Source organism: Sorghum bicolor, chromosome 1 (assembly GCF_000003195.3).
Source record: "Sorghum bicolor cultivar BTx623 chromosome 1, Sorghum_bicolor_NCBIv3, whole genome shotgun sequence".
NCBI classification, from domain to species: Eukaryota; Viridiplantae; Streptophyta; class Magnoliopsida; order Poales; family Poaceae; genus Sorghum; species Sorghum bicolor.
The window spans coordinates 80017011-80032161 of NC_012870.2; the positions used below are offsets into that span (position 1 = coordinate 80017011).

At 44.6% G+C, this 15151-nt stretch overlaps 2 protein-coding genes across 4 annotated transcripts; one reads left to right on the top strand and one right to left on the bottom strand.

Moving 5' to 3' along the window:
- LOC8078022 (basic transcription factor 3) lies at nt 2586–5436 on the top strand. The gene is made up of 6 exons (XM_002465965.2): nt 2586–2899; nt 3376–3443; nt 4020–4168; nt 4252–4308; nt 4873–4911; nt 5012–5436. The coding sequence occupies exons 2-6, from the start codon at nt 3376–3378 to the stop codon at nt 5200–5202; spliced, it is 504 nt and encodes a 167-aa protein (XP_002466010.1). The 5' UTR covers nt 2586–2899; the 3' UTR covers nt 5203–5436.
- LOC8059507 (homeobox-leucine zipper protein HOX10) lies at nt 5763–13370 on the bottom strand. 3 transcript variants are annotated; one of them, XM_021454041.1, is made up of 19 exons: nt 12876–13370; nt 12091–12449; nt 11826–11985; nt 11376–11458; nt 11188–11278; nt 10996–11091; nt 10578–10691; nt 10400–10483; nt 10155–10310; nt 9987–10061; nt 9532–9638; nt 9263–9446; nt 8570–8758; nt 8349–8429; nt 7858–7998; nt 7149–7474; nt 6932–7037; nt 6427–6576; nt 5763–6337 (listed from the first exon to the last, which is right to left on the bottom strand). In XM_021454041.1, exons 2-19 carry the CDS (start codon nt 12327–12329, stop codon nt 6191–6193), a joined length of 2529 nt encoding a protein of 842 aa, XP_021309716.1. In that variant the 5' UTR covers nt 12330–12449; nt 12876–13370; the 3' UTR covers nt 5763–6190. The 3 variants fall into 3 exon arrangements, with proteins under 3 accessions (XP_021309716.1, XP_021309722.1, XP_002468669.1); XM_021454047.1 differs by lacking the exon at nt 12876–13370 and adding an exon at nt 12712–12847; XM_002468624.2 differs by having other exon boundaries at nt 5830–6337; nt 7858–7992; nt 12876–13368.

Below are 15151 nucleotides of genomic sequence, written 5' to 3' on the forward strand. Positions count from 1 at the left end.
ATATTCTCTCAACACACAAATCAATACAACCAGACGCAGGACGTAGGTATTACGCCAACTCGGCGGCCGAACCTGGATAAAAAGCTTGTCCGTGTCTTGCGTCACCATCGAGTTCGTAGTTTGCGCACCGTCTACCGATAAACTACTATCGTAGGTATACCCCAAGGTAGACTGCCGACTAGCTTTCGTCGACAGTGACACTATATAAGACTACCTAGAAAACAATACAATTTACTTGTCCTTACATAGGCATCAGTCCTATCCTAGCGATTACACTTTGTCATGATTGCACTTGTTGGCTTGTTAAGCTCGCGATCCAGCTCGAGCTGGTTGAAACACGGTCTCAGCTTAGGCCTTGTTTAGATATGAAAAAATTTTAGATTTTGCTGCTGTAGTACTTTCGCTTGTTTGTGGTAAATATTGTCCAATCATAGATTAACTAGAATCAAAAGATTCGTCTCGCGATTTACAGACAAACTGTGTAATTAGTTTTTATTTTTGTCTATACTTAATGCTTCATGCATGTGTCGTAAGATTTGATGTGACAAAGAATCTTAAAAACTTTTTGGTTTTTGTTGTGAATTAAACAAGGCCTTATTGAGAAAACGCAATGAGCCGAGACTGATTTATACAACCACTTTGCTCCGAGTCTATACGTGTTTGAGCTCGAGCAAACTTGCGAGTGCATAGTCCACGACTAATTTATTTATCTTTTCTTTGGCAGCATTATGGCCTTGTTTACTTCCACTTAAAAATCCAAAATTTTTCAAGATTTCCCGTCACATCGAATCTTTAGACGGAAAATAAAAACTAATTGCACAGTTTAGTCGAAATTGACGAGACGAACCTTTTGAGGCTAGTTAGTCCATGGTTAGACAATAATTACCACAAACAAACGAAAGTGCTACAGTGTCGCGAAATTTTTTCCTTCGAGAACTAAACAAGGCCTCTGTTACTTTTAACATTCCCATAGATTCCACGAGTGCTAGGAGTTTCTTCGAGATAATTATGTTTACATGTATTAGATATTGTTACATTCTAAATTATAAAGACATTTATTTCTAAATACATATAATTTTTCTTATATGCTTAAATATCGAGGTATATATTAAACATAATATATTATAACTTGGATGGATGTAGCAGAATATAACCTAAAAATAAGAAACGCATGCATTAGTTTTGGAGCCTTCCAAACTTGTGTCCAACACTTTTTATCATGTGCAGGTGGATAGTACCATAATAAGGTTCATTTTTTATGCAGGGTTGGGGGTTAACATTAGTTACAAAGTTTCCATTTTCTTCATGGATTAGCCTCCCTATATATAGTTTTCCTTTTTGAAAGCAATAACATTCCCTCCTTGCATTGGTCAAACATCTTTCGTTCCCATGTCTCCGATAAACAAACAAGACCTAGAGAAAATCCGATAGTGATACCGTGCTCATCATGATTCACTGATACTTCATTTTGTTGCGTCTATTTATTGTTATATATATGGTTGTGTCTTTTTTTTATTTTTATCCTAAGTGTTGTCCTATTTTTTTTGTCATGGCAAAAAGTTTAGGCCAACAAAGAGGTTGTGTTTCGAATTAACGACAATGTGTCCGGTGATGACATGGTGTGACAAAAGAAGAAAAGGCCACACTTGTTTGTGCCTATTCCAAAAAATACTTCAAATGATGCTTTTTGTAGCGATTTTTTGTCTCTCGTATTGTTGTTAATGCTTGTTTTACCTCCTTTAATGTGAACATGTTTAAGCTTGATGAATGTGTTAGTTTTTTTTATAAACCAATTTGAGAAAGTGCTAATTACACTGAACATGGAAAAGACTAAAGAGCATGACCCTAGTGACGATGATTGTGCCAGTATCAGGGGATTAAATCTCTAAACTTCTCAGCATCTATAAGAATCTACATTCTACACTCTCAAACTTTTTACAAAGTGTGCACCAGCTGAGAGCTTCTTTGTTTGTAAGATTTTTTTGGTTTTGTTTATGTCAAGTCTTCTACACAACCAACCGGCCATACTCTACTTTGGCTTGCTAGTATTAGAGGCAGAGGTAAGGGCGTGTGTGGTTGTCGCGCACAGTTGTGGCCACGCCACAAGGGCGATGAACATAACGGCCACCCAACGATTATTGACATACTGCGGCATATGCATTTGGCCGCCATAGTTCTGCCCACACCGCAAACGCGATGGACAAAACGGCCACCCAACAATTATTGGCGTACTGCAACAGACACCAAAATTGCGACAAATTGCAGCGGCGACGCCACAAATGCAACACACAAAACTGTTGCCAACAATTATTAGCGTGTTGTGGCGCGTGCCAAAACTATGACAAACTTCAATAGCGGCGTTTGGCTCCTGCGTGCTGCATGTGCGGTGTGCCGGCCTGTAGCGTGGTTTGAAAGTTATCAAACACGCTATATATATATATATATTTGATTAAGTCTATATATCCATAAGGCAAGCAAATATATATATTTTTTAAATTTGCTCTGGCTTCTCCATTGCCGCTTGTGACAAAATTGGGTGCAATGCATGCACTACTCTGCATCCATCGCTTTGGCTTGAGATTGGCGAGGACAATGTGATTTGGTCCGTTGTCTATTGAACTGCTGATATGCTTTGGTATACATACAGGCGTGCCGGCCGGACCGCATCCGAGCGAGCAGCGACGGCATCGGACGGCCAGGATTGGATTGACGGGTGGTTAAAACCCTAACAACACGGAGCGGAGGGGAAGAAAAGCCCCTTCCCGTGCTCACTGGGGTTGTTGGCCTCCCGACCCGACGACCCGACCCGTCCCCTATCTCATCTGCTTCCTGCTGAGCTCAGGAAATCCCCTCCCGTCCCCATTCCACCCGCCGCCGCCGGTCGACGCGCCTGTCCAAGGTGAGCCTGCCCCTCCCTCCTCCTCGCGTACCCTGGGCTGGGGTTGGCTGCCTCGCGAGGCCCGCGGTTTCTATTGCTTCGTTTGCTAGGGTAGGGTAGGGTTGGCCCGCTGCTGATACGAGCGAGGTTCCGTCGTTTCAGATGCATTGCTTGATTGCTTGGTACCGCTATCGCCGTTCGCCGTTGTGTTGGCTGTGCGTTCAATCTGGGCTGCGCTTTCTCCCGTTGTTTCGTGGCCTAAACTAGACTAGATTCATCCCTCCCGCCAGCACTGAAGGGCGGCTTGCTTGCGAGATTCGGTTTAGCAGCCCGCCCGTCTCTGCCGTTTCGGTGTACTCAGGTGTGCGATTTGGAGAACGCTCCACTCGGTTTCTGGACTCGCATGGTTGTGTTCTCGCCAGCGACGTACTGCATGTGTGTGGCTCCTTCGACTAACTCGCTCACGGTTTGTGACTCTTTTTGTTTTCCTCACACAGATGAATGTGGACAAGCTCAAGAAGATGGCGGGCGCTGTGCGCACCGGAGGAAAGGGCAGCATGCGCAGGTGCGTCCTCATCTTGCCTTCCGCATGTGCTGTGGTGGTAGCACTTATTATTAGTGCTTCTACCTTCCATGTAGTTTTCGTATGTTACTTTGATCCAAGCCTATGCATCAATAAAAGCGTTTAGATTTGTCACATGAGAATGGCTCTGCTATATTCATCATCACAAGTATCTTGGTGTCATTACAGTTCACATAGTTTTTGGTAACGTACGATAGAAAAAGGTAATATTAAACTGTGTGTTTTTGTTAATGGATGACTGGAAAAAGGTAATTTGAAACTGTTATTGTCGTTTTGTCATTTGTGCATGCTATTGTGCAAAATGGCAGGTAGGCTGTATTGAGCTTTAATTTTTGCTGATTAGCATCTTTGCCATCCACATGTATACCGTTCTGCAAAAGACATAGGTGCTGTCTTTTTGTGGCAAGTTGTCCAACACATACTGTTGTAGTCGTTCACATACCAATTGCAGATATCTAAGCACTTGAGCCTTTTGTGTTTTTGATATGATTTATTCATAGAGTTGCTTCTGGACCCATAAACCCATGCTAACAATTTATGAGGAAAAAATGCTAACAGGAAGAAGAAGGCAGTTCACAAGACCACAACCACCGATGACAAGCGGCTTCAGAGCACATTGAAAAGAATCGGAGTGAACACTATTCCTGGTATTGAAGAGGTCAACATTTTCAAGGATGATGTTGTTATCCAATTTCAGAACCCTAAAGGTAAAATCTCCCCATGCAAATATGTTACCTCTGCAGATTATTGACTTTGTCTAACATTGTCAATCTTTCTCTATTACCTGCAGTGCAAGCATCTATTCCTGCAAATACATGGGTAGTCAGTGGAGTACCCCAGACAAAAAGTGAGTGGATCATTTACTTTTCAACCTCTGCATGCCTGATCATTTCTCAAGTACCCTATTTTTGCTTATGCAGTAGCACAGATACTTAGCTGATGCTTGATACATGGTTTGCTGCTTTCTATCATGCAGGCTTGGTTCTTATGTCTGTTATTCACCTGTAGCCTCATAGGCAAATAGTATTTGTCGATATAAAATGGTTAAATGCTGGACCATGCTTACCTTGAAAAATGACAATTTCCAACAATTTCCAACAAGACTGCTTAGGTTAGGCAACATGTTCCAACAATTGTTGGAAAATGCTCAGCAAGCCTCTTCAATTATTCTTGACATGTTGTAAATGCAAGGGTTGCAATAATTACTGATGGCGTGAATTTGAATTGCTTCTGTTCTCTAAATGGAACAGTGTTAGTTCCTTTTATTTATATGTTCTCTAAATGCTTCTGTTCTCAGGTCTGGTTCCATGATTTTGTGACACCATTATAATTCCTCAACATGCTGTAACTGCTTTCTCTCTTTTTTATAAGACAAGAAACTTATTTCTCATTGGCTTTCTTATTTGAACAGGTCTGCAAGATCTTCTGCCATCAATTATCAACCAACTGGGTATGACATTTTTCACATTGTTTTGTTGATTGCACTCTGATTGTTTGCCTCATTCCAACAATTGTTATTGCTTGCCTAACCTTAGCTTCCTCCTCTTCAGGCCCTGATAACCTGGACAACCTTAAGAGGCTTGCTGAGCATTTCCAGAAGCAGGTACCAGGTGCTGAAGCTGGTGCAGCTGCACAGGATGATGACGATGTCCCTGAGCTTGTCCCAGGAGAGACATTTGAGGAGGCTGCAGAAGAGAAGAAGGTGCCTGAACCGGAACCGGAAGAGAAGAAAGAATCGTAATTTTGCTGTCTCTCATATCCATTGTTGTGAAGGGTCACTTGGTTTAAGTGTTTCCGTTAGCCATGCGAGAGACCTGCTCATCTATGAACTCTGACATGCCTCATTCGTTTACATGTGCTCCAGTTTCTTACCTGGAGTGTGTTTCTGGTTCCAAAAGCAGTATAATTATGTTTTCTGAAGAGTGTAGGCCAGACCGGCATGTATTTTCCTCGAGCCAGAGTGAGTTTCTGCAAATGTTTAGGTCTTGTTTGGATGTAGTCGGATTCGCATCAATCCACATGTATTGGGGTGGATTGGAGTAGAACTTGAACTAAATTCCACCCCAATCTATTCCAACACATATGGATTGAGGTGAATCCGACAACATCCAAACAAGGCCTTATTCTCTCGGCGTCCAGCAGCTAATCCTTATAAAGACCAGATTTTGCAAAATCGAAAAGATAAAAGATTTTTAAGGTTATACAGACCAAATTTTGCAAAAGCGAAAAGATTTCAAGGCAGGCCAATAACTAGTGTCGGAAAAACCGGCATGTCTTTATCCTACAGTTCATGCTGAGCCATTATGAATTTGTAGCGTGCATCGCTATTGCTCCATTGTTTGCCATTGCACTATTTGGGAACAGCATGTTTTTGTTGCTATCTGGCTTGATCCAGACCTTCCAAAGCCACACCATAACATCAGCAATTAACATCTGATGAATGGAATGACGAACCAAAACTGCCAGCAACCCAGCATCACCTCGGTTGCCTTGCCAATCGAGATTGACAAACAGCATTTGGCCGGGTAGTCAAAAGGAAGTGGGACAAGACTTTGCATAATCTCCAGTTTCTTCATAAATACACTGGAATCAAGACCTACAACTAGTGATTGCAACATAAGCATTTTGCCACAGCTGATGATTTTCCTTATCAGGATCATCATACAAAAATGGGCCTGCTCATCACACAGACCGACCACCAGCTCGCCATCCCATCCGACAGGTCGGGGTCACACGAAGGACCAGTTGACGAAGCAGAATGCCAGGCAGTGCACGTTGCTGTCCTCACCGAGCACCTTCCACGCCACAGCTTGGTCGAAAGAAACATGGCGACCCATTCCTGACATGCACACACCTGATGGCAGGTATGCGTAGCCCTAAAACAACAAGGAAGAATGTTAGCTGTTGGGCCTGTACGCACATCTCAGATTCAGTCTCAAGGATGGTTGTGTTTTGACTTCTAAACCTGTTCCATTAGTTTTGAGATATCTGAGAATATTGCTTTCCTTCCTGACTCGTCGAAAATCTTGTCTAGTGTCAGGTCTTGCAGCGCAACAAGAGATGTTTCTAACATGTCAAGCCCTGCCTTGTTTGCAAATGTAAACATAGGTTTCTCCTGAAACAATAAAGCAGACCCCAGCATGATTATAAAAAACTATACACCTAATAAAATCACTAGTAGTATAGATGATACACACATGATAGCAAAAAGTAATTTCGAAGCATTCCATAGAAGGTGCAGCATGAGCTTAAGAAATACAGAAAAAGGTATACTAAACTGCATCATCCAGCAAGTAGGGTGCAGGCTCATATGCTTTCATGCATAATCCATATATTTATTATTAAGCACAAAAGGCAGCACAAAAATTTTACTGCAAAAGCATTAACATGGGCGGAGGGATCTGTCTCTACTTTAGAAGTATGTTAAACAGATCAGAATATTGCAGACTTGAGTAAAACTCTTCTGATACCTTAAAAGAGCAGCACAGAACAGCGTCTGGATGATGCCAGAGCATTTTCAACAATGCTTCACCAGCTTCATCTGATTGATTAAGTAATTCCAAACCTAGATGGTAACTGTATTGGTGCCCAAAAGAATAACCGTGAGATTACAATAAAAAAAAAGAATCAAACCATTTAGGTGAGATATCAGAAACAGCACAGGAAGAAAATTACAAGTTCACTTACTGATAACTCTGGCAAACCCATCTAGCAAGTGTGGCAGCTTCAGGGAAGCCAGAAAGCATCCTCTGCCCAGCATTTAGACCAGATTGGGAGGGAGATATAGCCATCGACACTCTTTGCACAGCAGAAACAACACCACGAACATATTGACGGGCCATAGTTGCAACACTGTCTTGAAGGTGCATCTCATAAGGGAATTGAAAGGCGATTGTCAGCACAGATCTCAAATTACAGTCATCTGGAGATGCATCCCCTGAGGCTTGGGGTGCAGCAGAACCCACATCAAGACTAGATGCCAAATCTAGCGTCCTGCCAGAGGCTACACCATCCTGCATGGGAGCCAAATGACTAGATGGTCAAAAACTGCATTCGAGAATACATAATTTAGCAGCAGACAGCCAAATGACTAGGTAACAAATTATAGCTAGCTAGAACAGAACATAATATGTTTGTTAAAAATATCACAATCCTACATACAGTAGGCCATGGTGGAAATGTTAGCGTTGTTTCAAAAGGAAAAAAAAGATGTGCTGAAAAAAGAAACAAACAAAAGTCCTGAATGTATGATAATGTGGCTAATAACACTTATACTCTTGATCCAAATCAAGTGACATGTTAATGGTACTTATAAACATAGTAGACAAGGAAATGAAGCAACTGCCCAAGCAAGGAAAAAAAAAAGGAAAAGGTAATGTTGTTGACGATGCTTAACTGTTTTCATATCAAGTGGTATGACACGAAAGCCAGAAGAAATCAATGGAGCATCATCTGGAAAATGTTCATCAATTGGTGCAAACACAAGCTGGAAGGAGGAACCCACAGATTTCTCATCTATTCCAGTGCAAAGCTGAAACTTGAAACAAAGAATGATTAGCAAGGCATGGTCTTAAAATGAATTGCTCAAGATACTCTCTTTTAGAACCTTGATCTATTTCTTTATTCAAGAACCCAATTAGTATTGTTAAACAGACATGTGCCTGTTGTTAAACCAAAGTCAGTAGCCAGATGTCATTTCGTGTACAGTAAAAAGAGACAATTTTAATGTCAGAGAGCCTATAAGCATAACTTTGAGAAGCGACTACATAATAAGAGTTATAGAATAATCATCCTTTTAGTTAAAAGACATTGATCTCGCTACCTTTTCGTTCAGTGAGGCAATGCAGGACTTCAAAACAAAAGAATAGATGGAACTCAAATATTTACCTGGAGAAGGTGGATGTCTCTTGAAAGAAGAGCTTCATCATGAGTAAGAGGTTGTCCTTCAAGGCGGACAACTTCAAGAATCTGTTATTCAGCAGTCAATGACAGTAATTATAAGTCCCATGGTACATCTAATATAACTATGGTAACAATGAGAGATCGAATGATGGAAACAATTAGCTTCACAAAGACACAGGATTTCCACAAAATAACTGCAAACATACCTCCTCGTTCTCCACTGTGTGAGCAAGTGGCATGATCATCTGCCCCCCAGAAAATCTCATAGGTCGCAACCCGGGAAGTGAGCACGCACTGGTCTTCAGTGATGAAGCCAAATACGCATCCATATTGTAATCGGCCCATTCAGATCTATGCTCCCTCAGAAATCGGACCAGTACTGCCGGTGGGACACTCTAGGAAATATCAATAAAGAAACATGTTTTAAAAAAACATAGCATATGGATAAGCTAGGTTCAGAAATCATGTTAAAAGTGTTTATACCAGTAGCATTTTTTTTCAAATGGGCTGTAGCTCTTCCTATCACCTTACAGGGGTGAAACTCAAATGTCTAGAGTCAAATGTGCACGCACGACAGCATTTAAGCAGAATTCCTAAATCTCTAGTGTACAATGTTTATGTACAATAAAAAAGACATCTATTGTGCCTCTTTCTGCTTAACACAAATTGTGGTACAAGAACCGTTAGCTCTCAATGCATAGATGGTACCAGAAATAACGTGCACAGCCAGAAATGTATTCAATAAAGTGCAAATAAAACAAGGATGATATAATGTAACAAAACTCTGCTATTCATTTATTTACTTGTGCACAATGCAATATGTAATGGTTCCTGCTTTTCCCCCTTTATTTCTAAATATAAAATATGAAGACTGCATTAAAAATAATGATCACCCTTACCTGCAGTAACATGGATGCCTTCGCACAAATAATGCCTCCAGGGGCTCCAAATGTAATCCCAGCATTGCTGTTATTCCTAATTTTCTTGGTTGAGTTGCAAGCAACAACAACGTCTTCAATGCCATCTCCCCCCATTACAGACCAGCCATCATCATTGAAACCACTAATGGCATCATTAAAACCCCTAATGGAAGAACAACAAATTTTTATGTTTTAACCTAGACAAGAAGATGTACATGAGAGTTGGGTTAAAATTTAATAAAAATTACCTGCTTAGTCTTTGACTAAAGGTCCGTAGTACTGCAGGTTGCCTTCCCAAGGCGTACACTACTTCTCCACTTGTTTCTTGAGCAATTTGCCTAAGGTGGCGCAGTGCCTGGATACACAGAGCAGCTAGCATGAAGTATAGTGCTAAGAATGAACTATTCAAGCACGTCCGCAGAACTAAATGCAACCAAGTATACAGCCAGTCATTACTTAGAACATACAGACCTTTTCATTCACGAATAAAGTGACCTTATCAAAAGAATCAAAAGTTGTAAACTAAAAAGACCATAGGGGCAAAAAGAAAAAGCTCGTACCACCGTAGTCATTTTCTGAGCAACTACTCTAGAAGACTCATACAGTGAATGAATAAATAGAAACTGATTATTGGTGACCTTATCAAAAGAATCAAAAGTTGTAAACTAAAAAGACCATAGGGGCAAAAAGAAAAAGCTCGTACCACCGTAGTCATTTTCTGAGCAACTACTCTAGAAGACTCATACAGCGGTCGAAGCACTTCAGGAACACTCCATGCCTAGAAGATGAAACCCAATACAATCATTAATGGATAACATACAGACTAACAGCATCAAAAGATTAAAATAATAATAAAAGGTGGGAACCAGACCTCGAGATCTAGATGGTCCACTATATGCACAATCGAACCTCCACCTTCGCATGGGCGAACTAAATACCCACTTGGAAGCATCTCAGCCCTAACAAATTGCTGTGCAGAGGCTGCATTTGGGCCGCCTCCAGAACCACTCAAGGATCTCTCACAGACCTTGGAGATGGAGGAAGATTAGCAAATATTAGTGTCCTGGTTCCTCCGTTATCACGATAAAATCAATAAAACTGCAGTTCAGTACATACCACAAGGCTACCATCTTCCATTGTTGTCGTGTATCGTAACGTCCAAAAATCACGTGCAGGGACTAAAGTTGTTGGGGCATACATCTGCAGGAACATATAAATATTACCATCAACATAATGAGTCATGCAGTTCGCCGGAAATGCTAAAGAAACATCACCAATGGAGCAAAATGCTCACCTGCATGTAGATAAGTTCAACTGTTCCTCCATTTCCAGCTGGAAACATTGTAAACACTTCAAGACTTCGACAATCACGGAACCAAGAGGGACGATCTTTCAAGATCTCTATAACCTGCATAACACAGCTATATCAGGATCAAGTAACTTCTTGAAGTAAATGCTACAATTTGTATCAATGATTGATAGACAAAATATGAAATATCCAAGGGCCTCTGTAAGATCATATAAATGATTCATGAATTTGTTCAAGATTGCTCATATGTAAGGAGGTATGTCATAAATAATTAGACACATAAAAGAGCCTAATCATATGCAGAAGTTACACAAATCACTTGCAAATTTACAGACTAGAACAAAGAAAACAAGAGAGACATTCGTAAAGGTAGCACAAGATCCCAAACAATTTAAATACTTACTTTTGTTGGTTCTAGATTCACCAAACCACAGGCGCGGGCAGCAACGCCACGGCAACCATGCGAAATGGCCACGATACCAACCGAATCCGGACCAGGCTAATCAGAAAACAAAATGTAGTGAGCACCTAGCACTTATGTTAAAGAAAAATGTAACTTAAGCCAAAGAACAAGAATTGAGAGTTGACATATAACCTTCATCCCAGGCATCTGGACCCAATCAATAGCTGTCCCAGTAGCCTTTGAGAGGAACTCTGTGAAGGTCTCCTCTGCAATCGCAAGGAGTCTGAAACAAGAATTGAAATGACACAATGATTAGGACAGTCTTCAAATGGCAAGGTCAACAAGAATCCTTCTCCAGATGTCCAGAACGAGTCGCTTACCCAGAAGGGTTACTTGCATCCCTTATAGGGTTTGGAGGGGTAGTGACATTTGATTCACAGCTTGTATCATTGGCCAATGAAGTCTGTACCCAATCAATAGATGATATCAGGACATTGCAGCAATAGAATACTCCAGTATATCCCAGGGTTCAATATCAAATAGATTCAACACCACCATCACATGGACAACAGGTTTCAGTGGGTACTGCATGCACCAGCCCCAAATAACAGCATAACGTGGACTTGACATCTCATTGGCATAAATTTGCTGGCACTATCAACTTTTGAAAGTCATCCAATGCTAGTACTGTACAACACTAATAAGGTACAAAATACTGCAGGAAACTAGACTCCACTTCACAGACATGGTACAAATACGGCATCAGTGAATGACTTTTAGCAATAGCATGACTTGTAAGGAACAAGGCAGCACATTGATTGAAGACTTACATTCTGCAGCTGCTGCCGCATGTGCGCATTTTCATGAACCAACTGAGAGACTTGCTTCTGAAGACGCTCATTCTCTTCCATAAGAAGCTTGTTCATTGCCGTCAGCTTTCTGTTCACAGCCTGAAGCCGCGAGGACTCCTTCCGCTGCTTATCACGGCACCTACAGAAGGGACAGACACATTATTCCAAACACGGTGTCACGGAGCACATTCTCCACTAGAACTAGTGGGCTGTGGCTCGACTTTGACTTGTCGGATTTGGTTACCTTCGGTTCTGGAACCAGACCTTGATCTGCTTCGGCTCAATGTTGGAGAGTATAGGACACTCGCGCAGCAGTTGCTGCCTCCGTGAGGAGCTTGGCTTGGGGCAATCTATGTAGAGCCGCTCGAGCACCTCGACTTGCTCCGGGGTGTAGCGCACGTATTTCCCCGAGTCCATCCCGGGAACCTTATCAAATCCTCCACTGTCGCTGCTTCCCCCTCGCATCGCCACCGCTGCAGCCATTGTTCCCTTGTTCCCTCAGCAACGCAAAATCGTGGCCGCACAAATCTCGTCGCCTTCTCTCCTTCCAACTGCTGCTCTTAGCTCCCCGCTCGCGCTTCAACTTCCAGCTCGCGAAGATACCTGGGCGACAAAGGAAATGGAGGATTGCAGTGAGCTACGGCACCGAATTTTGCTACGACAGACGTGGGCGTCAAAGTTAAATGCTGGGCGCCGAGACTCGAGATGCACACAACAAAATTGTGCAGGTTGAAGTGATAAAATCGCGGAAACGATTTCCGAGAACGGAGGGAAGGCGAAATGGAGTAGTAAAGCTAGAAGTAGACTTTGGCCAAAACAAACAAGTCGAAATTCTACGAAAACGATTCCGGGAAATGGCAGACACCTGAAGCGATCAAATCGGCAGCGTCAGTGGACACGCGCAGACACCGAAAGCGGGACAGATCCACAAAGCAAAGGCAGGGAGAGAGAAGAGCCTTGCGTGCAAAAGCAAGCGGGAAGCCAAGGTAGGTAGGTATGGAGCTAGATCCTAGAGCACGGAGCTCTGACCTGCGTTGGTGGGAAGCAAACGCGCGGCGAGGCCGACCGACCGACCGTGAGAGGCAGGCCCCCTCCGCAAGGAACGGCGCGGCGCGGACGGTGGAGCAGACGCGCGCAGGCGCACGACGCAGCGAGTGGACAGCCTCCTCACAGCCTGCCCGAGCCCGAGCCGCCTCCCGCGGCGCTTCGCATGCGCATCGATCGCCGGAGGCGCTTGACGGTTAGGTGGATCGGATCAGGCGACGACGGCCACCGCAGGAGAGCAAGCAGACACCTACTCGGAGCTCCGGCGCGCGGTGCTAGCTAGGGTTCGCGGGTGCGGTTGTGGCGTCGTGATTGATTGAGGGGCGAGGCGGGGCGGGGCGGGGCGGGCGTAGGGGATGGGGAAAGGTGACAGCCTTAAAGCGGAGACAGAGACGTGGAACAGCGGCAGCAGCAGCAGTCGCAGCGTGCACAGTCGCAGCTCGTTGCGCGCAGGCGAGGAGGGGGAGGGAGAGAGAGAGAGAGAGAGAGAGAGAGAGAGAGAGAGAGAGGTGGAGTTGGAAACGGCACGGCTGGCTGGGGCTCGCTCGCAGCAGTAGCCTGGCAAGCACTGTCGCAGACGGCCTACGTATATACCAGCGGTCGGACTCGGACAGGAGGAGCGGAGCGGAGGACGGAGGAGAGAGACGATGGCCGCGCCGGGCCGGATGAGTTGGCCTGGCCGCGCAACGGGACGCGGAGGGCGGTGCACGCGGTGCAGTGCACCGGCGGGACCGGAGGGGTGGCGCGTGATTGCGCTACGCTTTCCCGGCCGCGCAGGGGCCCACTCGCGGGGACCGGGACACGGTGGGGTCCGCCAGGGCGTACGAGAGGCCCGGTCTACGTGGGGTGCGAGGTGGCGGAAGGCGCGCGGGCCCCGCGCGGCCGGGAAGCGGACGCGCGCATCGAGGAGCGCGCGGGTGGGGGTGGGGGCCGCGCTCAAATCAGCGGCGGAATGACCGGGATGCCCCTGGTCGCGGCGTTCCAGCGCCCCGAGCCGTGGTCCCGCGAGCGCCGTTCATTCGTTGGCGCTGGCGAGTGGGCCTGGACCCGGTGCACGGCGGTGGCGTCGCAGGTAACGACGACGTCCTGCACGGGGCCGGCGCGGCCGTACCCGTACGGTCCCCCGTCCCGTTCCGTTACAGTTGGACGCAGCAGGAGGCTACCAGCCGCCGACGTGCGGGCCACCGCGCGTGCGGCGCCTGTGGGGCCCGCCCGGAAGTGCGGAGCCAGCACGCGCGCTGCGGGCTTGTCAGCCTCTGGCCCGTGACCTGTGTTGTGTGGCCTGGTGGGCTGTAGCAGTAAAAAAAAAGGAAAAGCCTGGCCCTGGCCGCCTGGCTTCCCTTTTTTACGGTTTTACTACTTCTACACGGCTACCCCAGCGCTGCGCTTTGCCCTCGCCTGTCTGGCACTCCGCTTGCTCCCAAACGCCGCCTTTTACTGCACCTTCCTTTTCCCGGTTCACGGCAGCGTGCACCGTAAAAAAAGAGGCGCTGCTACAGTTTGAACTGGACTACAGTGTCGTTCTGCAAAGGCATTACGCCGGCTCTGTAACGGGAAAGGTTATATAGCTACAGTACCTTGTATCGTGATTTCTCAGGTAGGGACTGTGCGTGCTGTCTTCACAAAGGGCCCTGAGTCAATGACCACGGTGGGGGGACTGCGATTTGCGCCACAGAAATGTCCCCCTCGCCCCTGCCACTAATGAGGCATGTCAAGTTAAATATGCCTGGCACATGTTTGAAGTTGTAAACATAAATTAATAAAAAAATTAATTAGATAGCTCGTCTCAAAACAATGAGATAAATTTATTAAACCTAATTAATCCATTATTAGCACATATAGGTTATTGTAGTACTTGTGGCTAATTATGGGCTAATTAGGTATAAAAAATTCGTCTCGCGATTTATAACCAAACTGTGCAATTAGTTTTTATTTTCGTCTATATTTAATGCTCTATGTATGTGTCCAAAGATTCGATAAGATAGATGAAAAAAAATTTAGACGGGGAACTAAACAAGGCCTCAAGCAAAGGAAATAACTGCAAGGCACGGAGCCCAGAGCCCGGTATGTTGTGTGTGCAGTCAGGAAGTTAGAACAAATTATAGAAAGATGCACTTATCTTGTGCGTGCATAAATATTTTCTGTGGGAGTACATATATAGTAAAATTTTAGACTTAATTATTGTTTTTATAATTTTTGGGATGCATTTGCACCCCTGATTACTATGTAGCTCGCCCCTTTGTGGGAGGGACGGGTGTGTG

What these genes read in the sequence shown, in the direction of transcription:
- LOC8078022 (XM_002465965.2), top strand. Translation starts at nt 3,376, where the DNA reads ATGAATGTGGACAAGCTCAAGAAGATGGCGGGCGCTGTGCGCACCGGA. An exon ending in GGAAAGGGCAGCATGCGCAG is followed by an intron (nt 3,444 to 4,019) that starts GTGCGTCCTCAT and finishes AAATGCTAACAG; the next exon opens with GAAGAAGAAGGCAGTTCACA. An exon ending in TGGAGTACCCCAGACAAAAA is followed by an intron (nt 4,309 to 4,872) that starts GTGAGTGGATCA and finishes TTATTTGAACAG; the next exon opens with GTCTGCAAGATCTTCTGCCA.
- LOC8059507 (XM_021454041.1), bottom strand. Translation starts at nt 12,329, where the DNA reads ATGGCTGCAGCGGTGGCGATGCGAGGGGGAAGCAGCGACAGTGGAGGA. An exon ending in GATGCAAGTAACCCTTCTGG is followed by an intron (nt 11,279 to 11,375) that starts GTAAGCGACTCG and finishes TTCTTGTTTCAG; the next exon opens with ACTCCTTGCGATTGCAGAGG. An exon ending in AGGCATCCATGTTACTGCAG is followed by an intron (nt 8,759 to 9,262) that starts GTAAGGGTGATC and finishes GATATTTCCTAG; the next exon opens with AGTGTCCCACCGGCAGTACT.